Source organism: Strix aluco, chromosome 4 (genome assembly GCF_031877795.1).
Source record: "Strix aluco isolate bStrAlu1 chromosome 4, bStrAlu1.hap1, whole genome shotgun sequence".
NCBI lineage: Eukaryota > Metazoa > Chordata > Aves > Strigiformes > Strigidae > Strix > Strix aluco.
In genome coordinates this window covers 83,849,515-83,864,364 of record NC_133934.1, presented here as the reverse complement: position 1 = coordinate 83,864,364, position 14,850 = coordinate 83,849,515, and the positions used below count along the sequence as shown (strand labels likewise).

The window sequence follows — 14,850 nt, the reverse complement described above, 5'->3', positions numbered from 1 at the left end:
TTTCCTCAAATGTGTATTAAGTTATTTTTAGAGACTATGTTTTTAGAGAGACACGCAAATGTGTATAGCCTGAGCTATTTTGTTATCTGAAGTGATGCATTTGTCTAAAAATAACCGCCCAAAATCTAGCATTTCAACCACATAAAACACATGACGAGAAGGGGACTGGGAAAAGGTTGTGTTGTGAAGATAGCCTGGTGATAATGATGGGGGAAATTGTGCAATGGTACCTTTTGGGGAAACGCTGGGGGATTGCTTGTCCTCCAAAATATCCTGTGAAGATGGGACAGTAAGGTTTTTTCTCGGATATATTTCAGGATATTGTTACCAAAGCAGCTTCTTTGGCTCGTGAGAAGGTTCTTTTAGTATCCTTCTGACTTGTGCTCTCTTTTCTAGCTGACAGTCACAGCTCTCCCAGAGAAGACACCCCAACTGGGAGCATGGATTCTCTTTCTTCCCAGTCTCCGACACCTGCCTTCTCTAGTAGCCCCCCCGGGCTCCTGGATGGAAATCACCTTATTACGAACAGTGGAGATCTTGCAGGCTGGACAACAAATCTGTAAGTAACCTGAATATTAAGTAATGATTTTTCCACTAGTATGGTTGTTCACATGAAACACATTTCCCTTTTCAGTTTCACCAAACTGAAATGAGTTTTAGAAATTACATATAGTTAGTTTTGTTTTCTTCTGCTACAAAAAGGTATGTGTTTATATGTTGTGGTGGAGTTTAGAGGCTACTTTAATGTTTGTAGGAAAGAAATGTTCTACAGAAACCTAGTGCATTTTACTTTAACCTGTTTCAAAATTTTAAATGTTTTTTATTCAGGCAATGAATATGTAAGTTATTCTCTGTATGATGTATCACCCTAGTTTTATTTCAAGACTACCTTAAGCTACGCTTAGATGCAGGGCTATTAAGATTTAGTGCCAAATTTTGGGTTTGGATAAATACACTGTAATAATGAGTGTGTGCTCAGATGCTGTTATCTAAGAACATTTTCGTTGTTAACCTCTTATTAACAAATTAAATGCCTGTTTTCCAGTGAAAGTGTAGTCTGTCACTTTCAGTAGACTGTAGATGTTCAGTTTTTGAGCATGACTTCAGTTTAACAAAAATGGACATTGCAATGTTAGTCCTATCTCTGTGATATATATTCAGGTTTGATACATAAAAAGCTGAACATAACTTGTTTTTTAAATCAAAAGTTGAACTTGAATTCTCTGGTTTGCTATTCATACAAACTTTAACATATCAAGACAAAGTTTTCCAGTCTTCAGTGCCAAGAAGATGGAAGGAGCAGGTCTGGAGAAAAGATTTGTTACAAATATTTTTCATAATGGTGTTCTGAGTAGCCTGTTCTGCTGATGAAGCAAGTGTGTAAAATATATGTGTAGGTGTATGTAACATGTGAGAATATATAGATAGCCATACGATGGGTTTATATTTCTGTATGCACACACAAATAATTAACTGCTGATTAGAGTACTTATTAATTAGAACAGTATTTTCTCAGACATACTGAAAGAATTCCAGATTTATAGGTATTTTATATACAGTTTCTGCAGTAGAGGACTGAAGTTACTCTTTCCTTATCCTCTTGTACTGTCCACTAGTAGTGGGTAGGATTAACAGTAAGTTGTATTTGATGAAAAGAGGTGCATGTGTGGAAAACATGCTGTAGATGGTATAAAACTGGAATGTCTGTGAAAGCAAGCATAGCTATTAAGGAACATTGATAATATCACTTCAGAGAATAAAAGAAGGAAGAGTTGGTTTTATCCAGAGGGTTCAGGAACTTAAGATGTTTGAAGGAACATTGTATTTTTTGCATTTGTTAATTTTCATCAAAAACTGTACTGTACTGCTGTTTTGGAAACTTTGATAGCTTGAGGTTTTGTGCTCAGTTGGAAATAGTACTTAAAGAGTTCTGTTTGGAAGGAGAAGAAACAAGTGCATGGTATGTGCATCTAGATTATTTGACAAAAGCAGTTTCTTCTGCTCACCTGTCTGTGCAGCTTGCTTAAGAACCTCCTCTGTAACAAGCCTGGACGTTGACAGAGAGTAGTCTGTGAATGGCACATTCTTTCTTTCCTCTACTTTCTCACCCCAAATTGGCTTCTCTTCCTTAGCTCTGATGACTCAGAGGGCCTTGCCTTAACAAAAAACCCAGACAAACCACAAAACAAAATCCAAAACAGCCCCACTGTATTAATGGCAGAGGTAGATCTTAGCAGCAGAGAATGTACTTGGACTTCAGGAGTCATCATGGGGTTCCATAGGCAGGGAAATGCAGCGGCTGACTTGTCATTGTGTCACTGTGGTGGCTCCCACAGCTCCGGGAAATGTAGCACTGGCTGTTGAACTCTGCTTTGGTCGTAGACTATTCTCATAAATTGGACTCTCCCAGAATTAGGTGGAGAACGATTCTTTCTGTTTGTGCAGGATTTCAAAATGTTTTGCATTTTGTGCCAAATTGGAACCAAAACAATTCTTAAAAGTCTCAGTATCCTCTCTAAAATGGTATTGCAGGTCTTCACTGAGCTACAGTAAATACCACACTGAGTCTAGAGGAGATGGAAATACAAGAGGATCCGGTTTCTCAAGTTTCTGCTGATGTTTATAACACATGGGTCTTGTAAGAGATTGATTGCTATGGAGTTATGTAGTCAACAAGGTGATGGTGACTTCTTTGTGGTAGAAGAGTTGTTTCCTGGGGGAGGGATGTTGCATTGTGGGTCAAGATATGTCAGATATTTCAAGGTTGGTTTATATCAGTTGTTTGCTTTAAGCAAGAACATGTGATGGATAGCAAGAATACTTTTTGTGGTATTTGTTTTCAAGAAAGGAAAAGCTTGTTTTTTCCTGACTGATAGCCTTTGTCACCATGATGGTTTCTGGCAGAGTTGTTTGTGATGCGTGCCCCTTCCTTGTCCCACCTTTAAAAACAAAAGGAGCTACAGCTTCCAGCATGGCGAGAGGAGCACCCAATGAAGCCAAATACACTCTTACCTCCTGGCTGACACTAGGAGGGGACTGCATGGCCTGAGTGGTGAAAGAAGCTAAGAGAGGAAGGGCTATACCACCGATTTGAAATGTCTCACAAAGCCCTGACTGCTCAATTGTCACATCGGTATTTAAAGTTGTACTATGCATACGGTGTAACTGGAAAGTGATGTTTCACATATGTGCCATTTTGAAGCCCTGCTAAGCTGTTGGTTTTCATGTCTGTAAGTGTGTGTCTGCCTGATGCTAGATTTTCTTTGAAAGCTCTGTGTGGATCAGACATATGCCCTGTGTTGTCATGTACTGCTGTAGGGGTGAGTAGAGTTGGGTGATGGTTGGCTCTTACTGCCCACGGCAGGGGTGGTTCTCAGTGGAGACCCAAGTTTGCTGTTCTAAGATTATCTTGCATCCTAAACTTTTTTCAACCTTTTTCCTGAAGATATTTTTAACTTCACACTTCCATCTAGAGCCAAATACTAAAAATAAATACATTTTATTTTTACATACACTCTATAGTAGAACATCGAGAGCTTTTTTTCCCCTGTCAGTCACAAAGTTACTGAGTAGTTTATGTAGACACGGGATTCAAACTCCAAATAGCCTGAGATGGGCAAATTACCTTTTCTACCTGATGGAGCACCGTGTCATAAACATGTATTGTTTGCAAATCCCTTCTATCCAAGGATGCTTAGCACAAGCTAATCTCAGACATAAACTGATAATTACGGTAATTATCTGGATAGAGTATTCCTCCCTTGTAGTCTCTCCACCGTTATGGGCATTTTTTTCCCTTTAAAGCAGAGCAGCAATGGCAATCTCAGTTTAATGTTAACCAAAGCATTTGGGTTCTTTCTGCTTTAAGTGTCCATACACGCTTGTCCTCAAGCTACAGAATTAACATTGTACAACCACCTATCTGCCTCAGGTTCCACTGGAACCACTATCAAAGTCTGCTTTGCTCTGACAGAGCTCCAGGTGGTTACTGTTTCTGTAAGGAGAGCATGTTTCAGACTGTTTCGGGACTGATGTTGGTTTAGTTTCACCAGCAGTACATTCTCAAAATGGTCATTATTCCCCTCAAAGACACAGCTGGTTCTGGGGGAAAAATAAAAGAGTTTCTGTGTTAGATGCACCCAGTTCCTTGCACGTTCCTTCTAATTCAGATTGCCACCATAGCTGACGTCCTGAAGGTAAGCAGTGTCTTCTAGATGAAATGCAGTTATCCATATAGGCATTTTTAGCAGTTTTCTTTGATCTGTGTCTTCTGCTATTTGAGAGACTGGAAAATGGGCAATATTCCCTGTTTCAGGAGTTTGTCAATATAAAAGTTAGTAAAGTAGAATGTACAAATACAGTGATATGTTGTACCTTGGGGTTTAGCAAGTAGGTCATGTATTGTAACATTTTATTCCCTCCATACAGAATAGATAGATTTTTGTGAGTTGCGCATAATATTATTCTGACCTGGATTAAAACAAAAAAAACCCAACCCTAACTAAGCAAACTTCCAACCATCTTTTATCCATAGCCATCCGTTTCTCCCAAATTGTCTACCCTACAATTGTGAATTACCTGGGGAAGTTTCCTCCCCAGAATCCACCCTTTGCTTCATCCTTCAGAGCTGCTTCAAATCCTGGTTCATCTGGGGAAGGGTTATGGCTAATCTTTCATGGCGAATGAATTTGTGTTTTCTTCCTCTTTCTTTCCTAGTAATATTTTTCAGATTTCTTCTGTTCTGGAAGCAGCTGCAGGTTGCTGCTCCTGCAGAGTCTGTGGCAACAGGCAGTCAGTTGGCAGTGTTGGTAAGGAGAAGTATTCATATGAATATGTCACCAGAAGCACCAGGAATCTGCTGGCAATAGATGAGGGGAAGACATAGAGTTGAAAGGGGAAGGGTGAGTAAAGAAAAACACCATGCTGAAAAATCAGGAGATAAAATGAGTTGATGTACAAAATGAAGCCATCAAACCAAGGCCGAGGGGAGGAGTAGGACAAAAATACAAACATGTTGTGGCCAATAGCCCATAGTAATAGTAAGAGGGAAATTTGAATTTATTCCTAAGTTTCATGGAGGAGTACAAAAAAAAAAAAAAAAAGGCGGTAGGAGATGACAGGGCTGAACAAGAATGAAAGGTCAGGAATCACTTAGGATTTGCCTAGAAAGGAAAGTGGGTGCTCAGTAAGCTGTAATGTGAGTTTATAGCATATAAGACACTGCACCCTTCCTGTATGAATACTTAGTGCTGTGTCTGCTTTAAAAGTGGAGGAAGCCTGAACTTTTGTATAAGGACACACTTAATGCAGTGTGAGCATTATAGCGGTGTTGCAAATTGGCAATTTTTGCTGAAGGTATTGATGTTGCTACTTGATCCTCTTTCTTACTTTGCCAGTTAGTGCACGCAGATCTGGTTTGTGGAGTGGTGGTATTTGTTTCAAACACTGTTTTGGTGAAGACTGTAAACCAGTGTAATCAGTTCCCTTTGTCCAGCTCATAGTTGAGCCACACAGAGAGTTATGCCGTATTTCTGTGAAATACCTTATAGCATCGCATCATGATGTAGAAGAATCCATGCAGAATATTAGTGTGAAGCATGTAATGTAGCAAAATTCATCCTCTGGCTTAATTTCTCTGTCCTGCGCAGCTTCTGTTTTTCCTATTGTGTTTGCCCACAAAGTAAAAAAATCTGGCACATCTTTTTTTGCAAAAGGCTTGATAGCTCCTTGCTGGAGGATGCGACCCTGACATTACTTCTTGCCTTCCTGATTGGCACCAAAAAATATGCACCTTATTCACCCAGATTTTTATGACTATGAAACTCAAGTTTTTAATAATTCAAAATATGTGGTTTCCAAAGAAGAGTTCAGGATTTCAGATACTAAGAAGCTGACTAGCTTTTTTAAGCTAGTCCCCAAGTTGTTTTGATAATAGTGATGGTCTTGATTTTGGAGATATGTATTAGAAGGGGTTATGGATAGCTCTTAAAGTGCAGTTCAACTATGGAACAGTAGTTGATCTTCCCTTTTACGTGCAGTTGAAAGCCAGTGTACATGGTTTGACTTTCACCCTGTTATATTACGGCTTTACATGTGCAAACAATATAGATACAGTGATAGCTGAACTAGGTATATAAATCTGTGTCTAATAAATATATCTAAACAAGTAAAGGTGCAGTGTAAATTAGAATCTGTAAAAAACAATTTTTTTCATTAATGTCCTTGTGTAGTGAAGTAGGTGATAGTGCAAAAACTAAAAAGGGCGAGAGGAACTATTTTTGAGGCTGTTGTGGTTTGATTAAGGAATTTACTACATGACTTTGGTTACTTATATCAAAATTGTTTTCAATCTTCAGCCTGTTTTGTATTGTTTAGGTACTATTAAAATACTTTTTTTCCCCAATTCTGTTTTATCATGCATTGAAAATCATTACTTTTGAACATAGTTTTGGGCTTTTTAACATTTATAACTAACCTACTCTATGCCAAAAATGGTCATTATGGTAACTGATGTCTCATCTGTTGAGAAATGGAAGTATAGCATGTCTAAACCATAGGACCTTGTATTTGAATCCATCTGAAGTTCCAGGTTCTGCAACAGATTTTCTTCAGAGAAGACATTACTTATGCTGTTTTGGTTGTATGACCTGCAAACACTCAACTGAGTGCATTTTGATTCTCTGAATCTGTGTAAGGCTTGGGCATGCCCTACTTCCATCTCCTCCTTCCACTTTCTACACCTCCTATGACTCTTCTGACATCTAGGTTAGGTATTGGACTCTCTTGCTCCCATGTCTGGTCTTGTATGTGTCCATTCTTTTTTCTGAGGTGCTGCTTTGACAAGAGGTCCTTCCCTGCAGCTGTCAAGCCTATTTCCTCTCATCCTAGCAGAAGGGGTCATAAGGCAGCTACTTCTTATTATCTTAGAGGGAAAGGAGATCGTGCCTAATACTGCTCTTGAGAATATTGGGATTGTCTTAGTTCACAAACTCAGGCTACCTGCAGTAATTCCAGAATTTCAGAGTAAGGCCTAGTTTCGCTCGTCTTGACCTTCAGTAATCAGGATGGTAGTGTTGATCAAGCTCTTCACTGACTTCCCAGTGGGTCAGAACCATTTATTGATATGAAGTCTATCTGTTCAGCCTTTCCCAGGGTGCTGGCTATGATGGCAGCTCCCCTCTGATGGATTAGTGTAGGTTTCCCTTATCGCAATGACTGATTTGTTGAAAGGTGGGTTATAAGTCACCTAAAACACCGTGGACTGCCTTAAGTCTGTTTTCACTCAACCTTGGAATGAACCAAAAAAGCTTGAACAGTAGATATTCCTTGGACTCGGTATGTGTTGTAATTAATCTTTCTGAGGATCTTTTTCTGATAAGAAAAGTTTTATTACTGTAACTGGCCCACTGTTGTCATGAGATCTATTTGTGCTTGCAGTACATTGCCCTGTGCCAGGGCTAATCTACAGAGTTTACAGACTTACCCATCTTACAGTGCTGGGTTTTCACAATTGGCTCAGAGTCTTCCTTCTTGGTTGGAAGTCCCCTACATTGTCTGCACAATCTCTTCTTCATTCAGATCATGAAAACCAGTGTCTTGTTCCTCTATCTGGAAAGTTCACTTTTGGGGTCTGAGACTGCAGGGTCTCTGGGTTTCCTAGGGAGCTGGACCATGGTGACTTCTGCTGGGGGTTCTGGATGGATCATGGTGCAGGACGTGGGGTAGCCTTCCTCAGGATGCGGATACGGACTGAGTATCTGTTTACCCTGCCCCCTCCTCTTTCCCTCTCTAAGCCTTTGAGATTTTGCAAATGGAGAGGATGGGAAGTGTCCTGTCCCTCAAACCTCTTTACTGAGTCTGTATATGAGTCGGGGTGCGTGGCTTGTTAAAGCAGTTACATTTCTGGGCTCAGAATAGTAAGATTCATAGTTTTCAAACTGAATCCCACCTTGAATGCTGCTGTAGGACCATATAAGGTACAGTCCTGACAGTTCAAATACTGAAAGTACTCAAAACCCAGAGGAGACATAGAAGCACCAATGAAAGTGGCTTTTCAGGAATATGCGAGGGACCAGTGGCAGAGGAAATAATACAGTCTTTCTTTCATTTCTTTTTTATTCTTCTTTATTGGGTCTCCTGACACTAAAATATTCTGTTACCCAGCTCAATAGTATATACGTGCTACACTTTGGGCATCGTTTTGGGGTTTTTAATATCCACAGAGGCTTTCAAAATGGTGATGAGAGCTGTGCTGCACAGCATCCTGAGTGCTTTCAGGGTCTTTGTGAGCAGGCTGGGAAGAAGCTACTTGTTCTTTATGAAATCTCAGGCTGTTCAAATTCCCGGTGAGCAAACCGATGTTAAAAGAGCCATCAGATGGCAAGGGAGGGCAGAAATAGTGGTGTTCTGCACATAATAAAGTCTTGAAGATAGTTATTAATTGTGTTTGCTGAATGAATTCCTGTCAGCCTTGTTATATCTACATCGGTAGACTGAATCTATGGTCTTGTTAAAATTGGAATAGTTTCTTTTTGTACTTTCTGGCAGTGGTGTGAATTTGCAATTTTACACAAATGATGTGACTTCAGTTTCAGTGTCTTGAAAACTTTTCATAATATCTAATGTCATCATCTTATTTTATTAAAATAAGGTGCTCTAACAGCTGCAGCAGGCACAGTCCAGGTATGTAGCAGTGCTCTTCACTCATTGTGCTTATTTTGCAGTTTGTTTTTGTTTCAGCTGCCACCTCTTCAGTGACTCAGCAGCTTGAGAGCTGGTTTAGCGGAGCAGGCACTTCTTTTTGTCCCCTTTTGTTATGCAAGCAGAGCAATAGCCCTCATTTTGCAGCTCCTTTGAAACAGGCAGAATATATCTTAGTCATGTGGTTTATACAAAACAGCTTTGCCATCTCCTTGTCTTGCAGTGGGCTGGGCAGCTGGGCTTGACAGCAGCACTGCTGTGTGAGCACAGGGTGAGTGAGCTACGTGTGCTCTGAGCAGGGAGAGATGGGGATGCAACCACTGTGATGAGCTAGTTTTGGTTTTTTGGGGTTTTTTGGTTTTTTTTCTTCTTTCTCTTTTATTTCCTTTTTTCTTTTCCTTGCATGATTCCAGGGAACGCAGCCCCCTCATTTTTTTTTTTTTTTCCTAAAAGGAACAGCAGTATGCTATAAGCTTATAGATGTACATACTTCATTTTTGCTTTGTCTGAATTATCATTTAAAAAAGGCTTTAACTTAGGACAGCTGCTGTAGACATTAGCTTCAGATTTACCAGACTGGCGTGAAAGATCATTTCACTAATGTGTTAACTGCTTCACTGAGACTTCACAATCCAAGTTGAACACAGCCTCTATTTCAGTGCTGGCTGATATGTTCTGTATAAATGAGGGTTCAGGAATGTTGTGTGCATGTTACATACTTCAAATTTTGGGCGTGGAGTTTCTTTTCAGAGGAAACGCAGTTGAGGAATTTCTGTTTTGTCTCCAGCTTTGCTGCAACTATGACAATTTCTAGAATTTTGTCCATTGTGTTTTTCTGCTCCCCAGCCTCACCAAGGCTAGGGGCTTTAATATGCAGGAAGATCATTGTGTGGTGATGGCGAGTTATTGGATTGCATATCGAATCAGAAATAGCCGACACCTTTAGATATACTGTGTCATCTTATAATGAAACCTTTTAAGAACACTTTCATTGAGTTTGTCAGCCAGACACTGTGATACGACAGCCATGGGGCTGCCAAACTCGTCTATGAAACAACCCTTTTTTTCCTCAAGAGTTGCAGTGTGGATTCTTTTCAGAGAGTTTCTTCCTTGCTCTCAAGATAAGAGGCTGCTCTTTAGCTGTGTTACCTTAGGAACCAGCCAGATAAACATCCAATAAAATCTTGTTTTCAGGAGTTTGTTTCTGAATATCAGTACAAAATCTCTAGCTTATTTTCAGTAAGGCCATTTCTCCCTCCTCCCTTCTCCCAACGTTCACTATGCCACACAATAGCATTTTTTTCTCAGAGAGATGGTTATGTTGGGCTCTTTTATTTTTTTTTTTTTTGGTCCCCATAGGAAATGCACTGCCTCCATTTTAGCCCTTAGGAGAAAGGATTTCTTCAACATACCTTCTTAAAGTTGAGATGCTACATAAGATAGGCAGTACTTTCTAATATATCATCATCTTGATAAACAAGGCATGTAGAGCTTTATAGCAAGGTAATGTTGGTATCTCAAGAAACTGTTCAAGAAAAAAAACATAAAATCCAACAGTTTGTTGCTTACACACCACAACATTAGAAATGAGTTTTCCTATTGAGTAAAACCTTCTGTTTTAACAGTAAAATGAAGCAGTTCCTGAGATAGCCAAGTGCAGTAAATAGAATATGCTTAATATTTAAAGGTATTCCATTTTTTTCCTCTTCTTCTTAACATGGTGAAACTATTGCTATTGAAACTTTTTTTTTTTTTTCCCTCCTGCTAGATTCTAGAGCATGATTTCTTGCTCGGTAACTGGGAGCTGAAAGCGACAGGCGAATTCAGGAGCTGTGCTGCAGTGCTTTCGCTACAGCTGAAATGTATTAAGGGAATTCATCAAAAAGTGGGGGAGGGAACAGCCCTGTGCTCCACGTACCTGCACTTCTGGAACGTTTTTCCACTAGAACAGTTGGAGTGGCTCAGAATTCATAGAAAACCTGCCAGTTTTTACATGCTTTTACATAAAGCTGCCTGGTAAAGGACAGCGTAGTCTTACTAGTTGTTAGATTACCCCTCTTGTTGAGTCTCTGTAACTCCAGAAATGAACATGCTGTGACATGGATCTGGACATTTTATTTCATCTTCTGTTCCTTTATTTGCACACCTTTCCTCTTTTTTTTTTTTTTCCTTCAAGTCTCAGCAAGAAACCATCTGGAATTTATTCCAAGTATTCTTATGAATGACCATGACTTTCCTGGGTTGGAGGGTATCTTTTGTGTCTTCTCTATTCTGAGTATTGTTTTGAAATCATTAATCCTGTGTCTTACACACAGGCAGTGTGTGATGTTCTAGAGCTGATCAAGTAAGTTGCATTGATTAATAAGATGCGTGTTTCAATGAAATATTTAATAAATGGAAGACTTTATTTTTTACTTGTTGAAAACCAAACAACACATATCTGAGGTATGCACTAGAGAAGACCACTTGCTAGAATATTCTTAAATCATGGTTACTTTGCATTAGAGACATTTTAATACTCTTCTGGCAATATACTTGGAACATTGTTTTTCTATTTCCTGTAGTTTTACAGGTTTCAGAAATTAGCTTGACACTAACCTTAGTGTTGGAATTGATTTGATTTGAATTGAATAAATGAGAGCACAAGGAAAATGTTTTTTCTTTAAATATCAGGATTGTTTTAACTATAATAGTTTAGTCTGTGCAAGGATACTTTTTTTCTAATTCACTTTTGAAAAACTTTTGTCTTAGGTTCACCTTCTATGTTAGGGAGTTAAAATAAGTAAGTAAATTTAAAAGGAGAAATAATCGACTTTCTAGCAAACTTTCTAGCAACTTTTCAGTACCATTGACAAATTTTTTATCCTCAGTATTTAGAGAAAATTATACAAATGCTGGTGTTCACTTTTTGATTTTTCTTCTCTTAACAAAGTCACATTTAGCTGAAGGTTTTTGTTTGACCTGAGGAAAATTTTTCAATGGTTAGATAAAAATGGCAGGAAGAGGACAAGTTCCAAGAAATTATGTAGGTGCTGGTCTTCAAAGGTGTGTAATTATTGGAAGATGGAAATGATGGTGTAGTGGAAGATTCAGAAGCAGTGAAGCAGGCTAGATGTCCTCTTCCCAAAGTTAAGCATGAAATATGTTTATAGTCAGCATAGTCCAGCTTTTCACTTAGTTTACTACATATGAATTTTTCCTTTATTCGGTAAATCCGATAGTTTTAAAGGCAGAGCGTGGTTTTTTTGATAAACCCTTTTTATGATTAAGATTCCAGCACATCTAAGTTTCATTTTTATTAGCGGAATTAACTGTAGAATGCTGTTTTCATACACTGTGAATTCCAGTTTTCATCCAAATGCTGCCTGACACAGATCCAAAGGAAAAACTATTGTCTTGTTAAATAAGGAATGTGCCATTCACCATTTTATAATGTACTAAATTTAAAAATTAATAATCAAAATAAACATCTGCTTAACTATGTAATTGCTAGAATGACTATGAGATATATTGGCTAGGAAAATCAGTTTGTAAAAGTTGAATTTGATTGTAAACCATGTTATGCAAACCAACAATAGTGATCCTTTCTTCTAGAAATTAAATATGCCAGTGCACAAGAAGATTAAAATCAGCTATATAAGTTAGGTTTCCTGCTTTCTTTTATTCATTTACAATTATAACTGGGGTGATCCTTTTTTTTGCTGTGTTGATCCTTTTTTTTTTTTTTGCTTTTGGTCAATACACCTTGATTAGGTGTGCATTTACACCCCCACAAAAACCTTCTTGGCTGGATTCCAAGATTTTGGTGGTACTTTGCAGATTTGTGCTATCTAATAGGTTAATCTTGGAATAAGACAAACTGATGAATGCTGTGTTGTGAAGTCTGTTCTTCCCAGTGGTGATTCCTCTGTGAAAGCTGTGTGCGAATGATTTTAATTCTGTTCCTGAATAGAAACTCTTTGAAGTCCAGTTCTTTGTTCCAAAGATATGCTGACATTAAATGTTTAGACTATTTGTTGTTTTGTCCGTGCAGTGAAAGAAAGCCTGCCAGTGCTTTAGTTCTTCAAGGAACATTAGGAACATTCTTTACGTTGTGGAGGACTTTGTGTTTTCAATGACTAATAAAAGTTTTAGCTTTGGGTGCTATTTCTTCTCCTCTTGTGGCAACTATGTGTTCAGCCGTTAATACATATTTGAACTGTGTGTTCGTGAGGGCAGCCATTATGCGAATGAGATCTCAATCCGGAGCTGGCATCGTGATCCCAATGTTGTAATAGTTGCAGCCTCTTTTGAAGTCTTCCCAGTCATACGTGCCTTAGTACAGCACTGAGAAGGTTTTTAAATAGATTCATCAAAACTTGGAGAGGCAATGTGGCAGCTCAAATAATAGCCTGCTATATGCAGTTTCATTGTATCTGTCTTTATTAGATAAGGAATGTGGAATATTGTCTTTTTATTGGTTATGTCATACATCTCAGGTAATTCGTCTTAGCTTAGAATGTAGGGCATGCAGGAGAAGTACTTTCAAGGAGGAAATGCAGAATCATATGATGGTCATGTCTGCAAAATCAGCTCGACATTATTATTGGGTTTGAATTTGAGGATCTAACTAGTTATCTAGTTATTAAGAGTCAAACATTTTGGTATGAAAAGAAATTTTATTCACCTCATTAACTGTGCCTTGAATATATTTCCTCTTAGTCCTGGTCAAAGCCGCCCATCGATGGTCTCGTGGATGAATACTCCGTCTGCTAACCCAGTTGCCACAAATACTGCACCATCCACTTTCTTCTTCCCTAACCCTGCCACTGGGAGTGACAGAGCAGCAGAAAGGTATGATGTGCACTTCAACTTTTGCTAGTTATTTATCTGTATCTTTTCAAAAATAGCTAATTCATGTCTTCTTCAGGTTGTGAATGATTATCTCAAATGCAACCTTAGCGATTTTGACAGAATAAAATAACTGCGTACTTTGTCTTCTTTTTCCTTTGAACGCCTTCCTTGTAGAAGACACCCAGACTGAGCCAGTGGCTTGTTGGTTAATACAGGCAGACTTTGATTTGGGTGGTCAATTCATAGTGTCTCTCTGCTGCAGTGATTTTCTTAGTGTCTTTTAAAATACAAATTCTTTTTTTTCCATGGTCACCCACGTCAAATTTAAGCTTCTCAACGTAGCCTTCTTGACTCTGAAAGACTTTCCCATGTATTTACCTCTCTCTGTGGTTTCATTATTTTCTTTCACTCTTTTGGCCAGCCTGTTTCTGCTTCCTTCCATGTTGTTGTCCATCTTTTGATGTATTCTCACTTTTTTCCTTTGAAGGTCTTCATTATCTTAGCTTTTCCCTTCAAATTTTATAATATTTGCTTTTCTACTTACAGTATCTGAGTATATTCATAAATTCTTTTCAACACTTGGTAACAAAATTCCATTTCACATTACTGGCCCCATTTTGCACCAGAACTGCATTGTCTGACTGCAAGTTCCTTGAGGCAGGGAGTATCTTTCCCAACATTTTATGTGTAGTTGTTGCCTCGGCTCAACAAAAGATGATTTAATGGTGTGGGTGCTGTGTCTAAACAAAGCATCATTGGGCAGCAGCAAACTGTCAGTTCGCAAAGACGTGATTAAATAACCCGTGCCAAAAATACTTATATATTCCAAGATCTCTGTTTATGGTATTTGGAGAAATAAGTACTTTGGACAAATTCATACTGATTACTGAGCATCCTGAGAACACCTCTAAAAGACTGCCTGAAATGTTAGAATTCTTACTGCGTTTAGGACAAACCAGCATCTTCAGTAGTCTAGTAATGTTGTATTGTAAACAAATATAAAAAGCAAATTCTGTACAGTGATAGTGAAAAGCTGAATTGCAAGATTCATGAGGAAACATTTCAGAGGATATAATGATGATTAGTCTATAAATTAAGTATAGTATGCTTTGCCTACTATTGATTTCATTGCCGATTAGCACTTGGCAAAATTTTCACTGCAGTTGAAAGTCAGGTTTAACTGTCATAAAAATAAGAGTGCATAAAGTTGGGAGTATGATACTCACAAATGCCAACAGTAAGCTGTGAAGCTTCAGCTTTGGCATTTGTGTATATGAATTGCAAGCCTGTAATGATGCATGTGAGATTGTGTTTAAA

General features: G+C 38.5%; 1 protein-coding gene across 4 annotated transcripts in view; it reads left to right on the top strand.

Annotated features, from left to right (window-relative positions):
* Positions 1-14,850, top strand: part of ARHGAP10 (Rho GTPase activating protein 10) — a 152,694-nt gene that overhangs the window by 127,468 nt on the left and 10,376 nt on the right. For all 4 annotated transcript variants that reach the window (XM_074823836.1, XM_074823837.1, XM_074823835.1 and 1 more), the window contains 2 exons: positions 397-559; positions 13,402-13,533. In XM_074823836.1, coding sequence (XP_074679937.1) covers positions 397-559; positions 13,402-13,533 — 295 coding nt within the window. The remainder of the gene's footprint in view (positions 1-396; positions 560-13,401; positions 13,534-14,850) is intronic.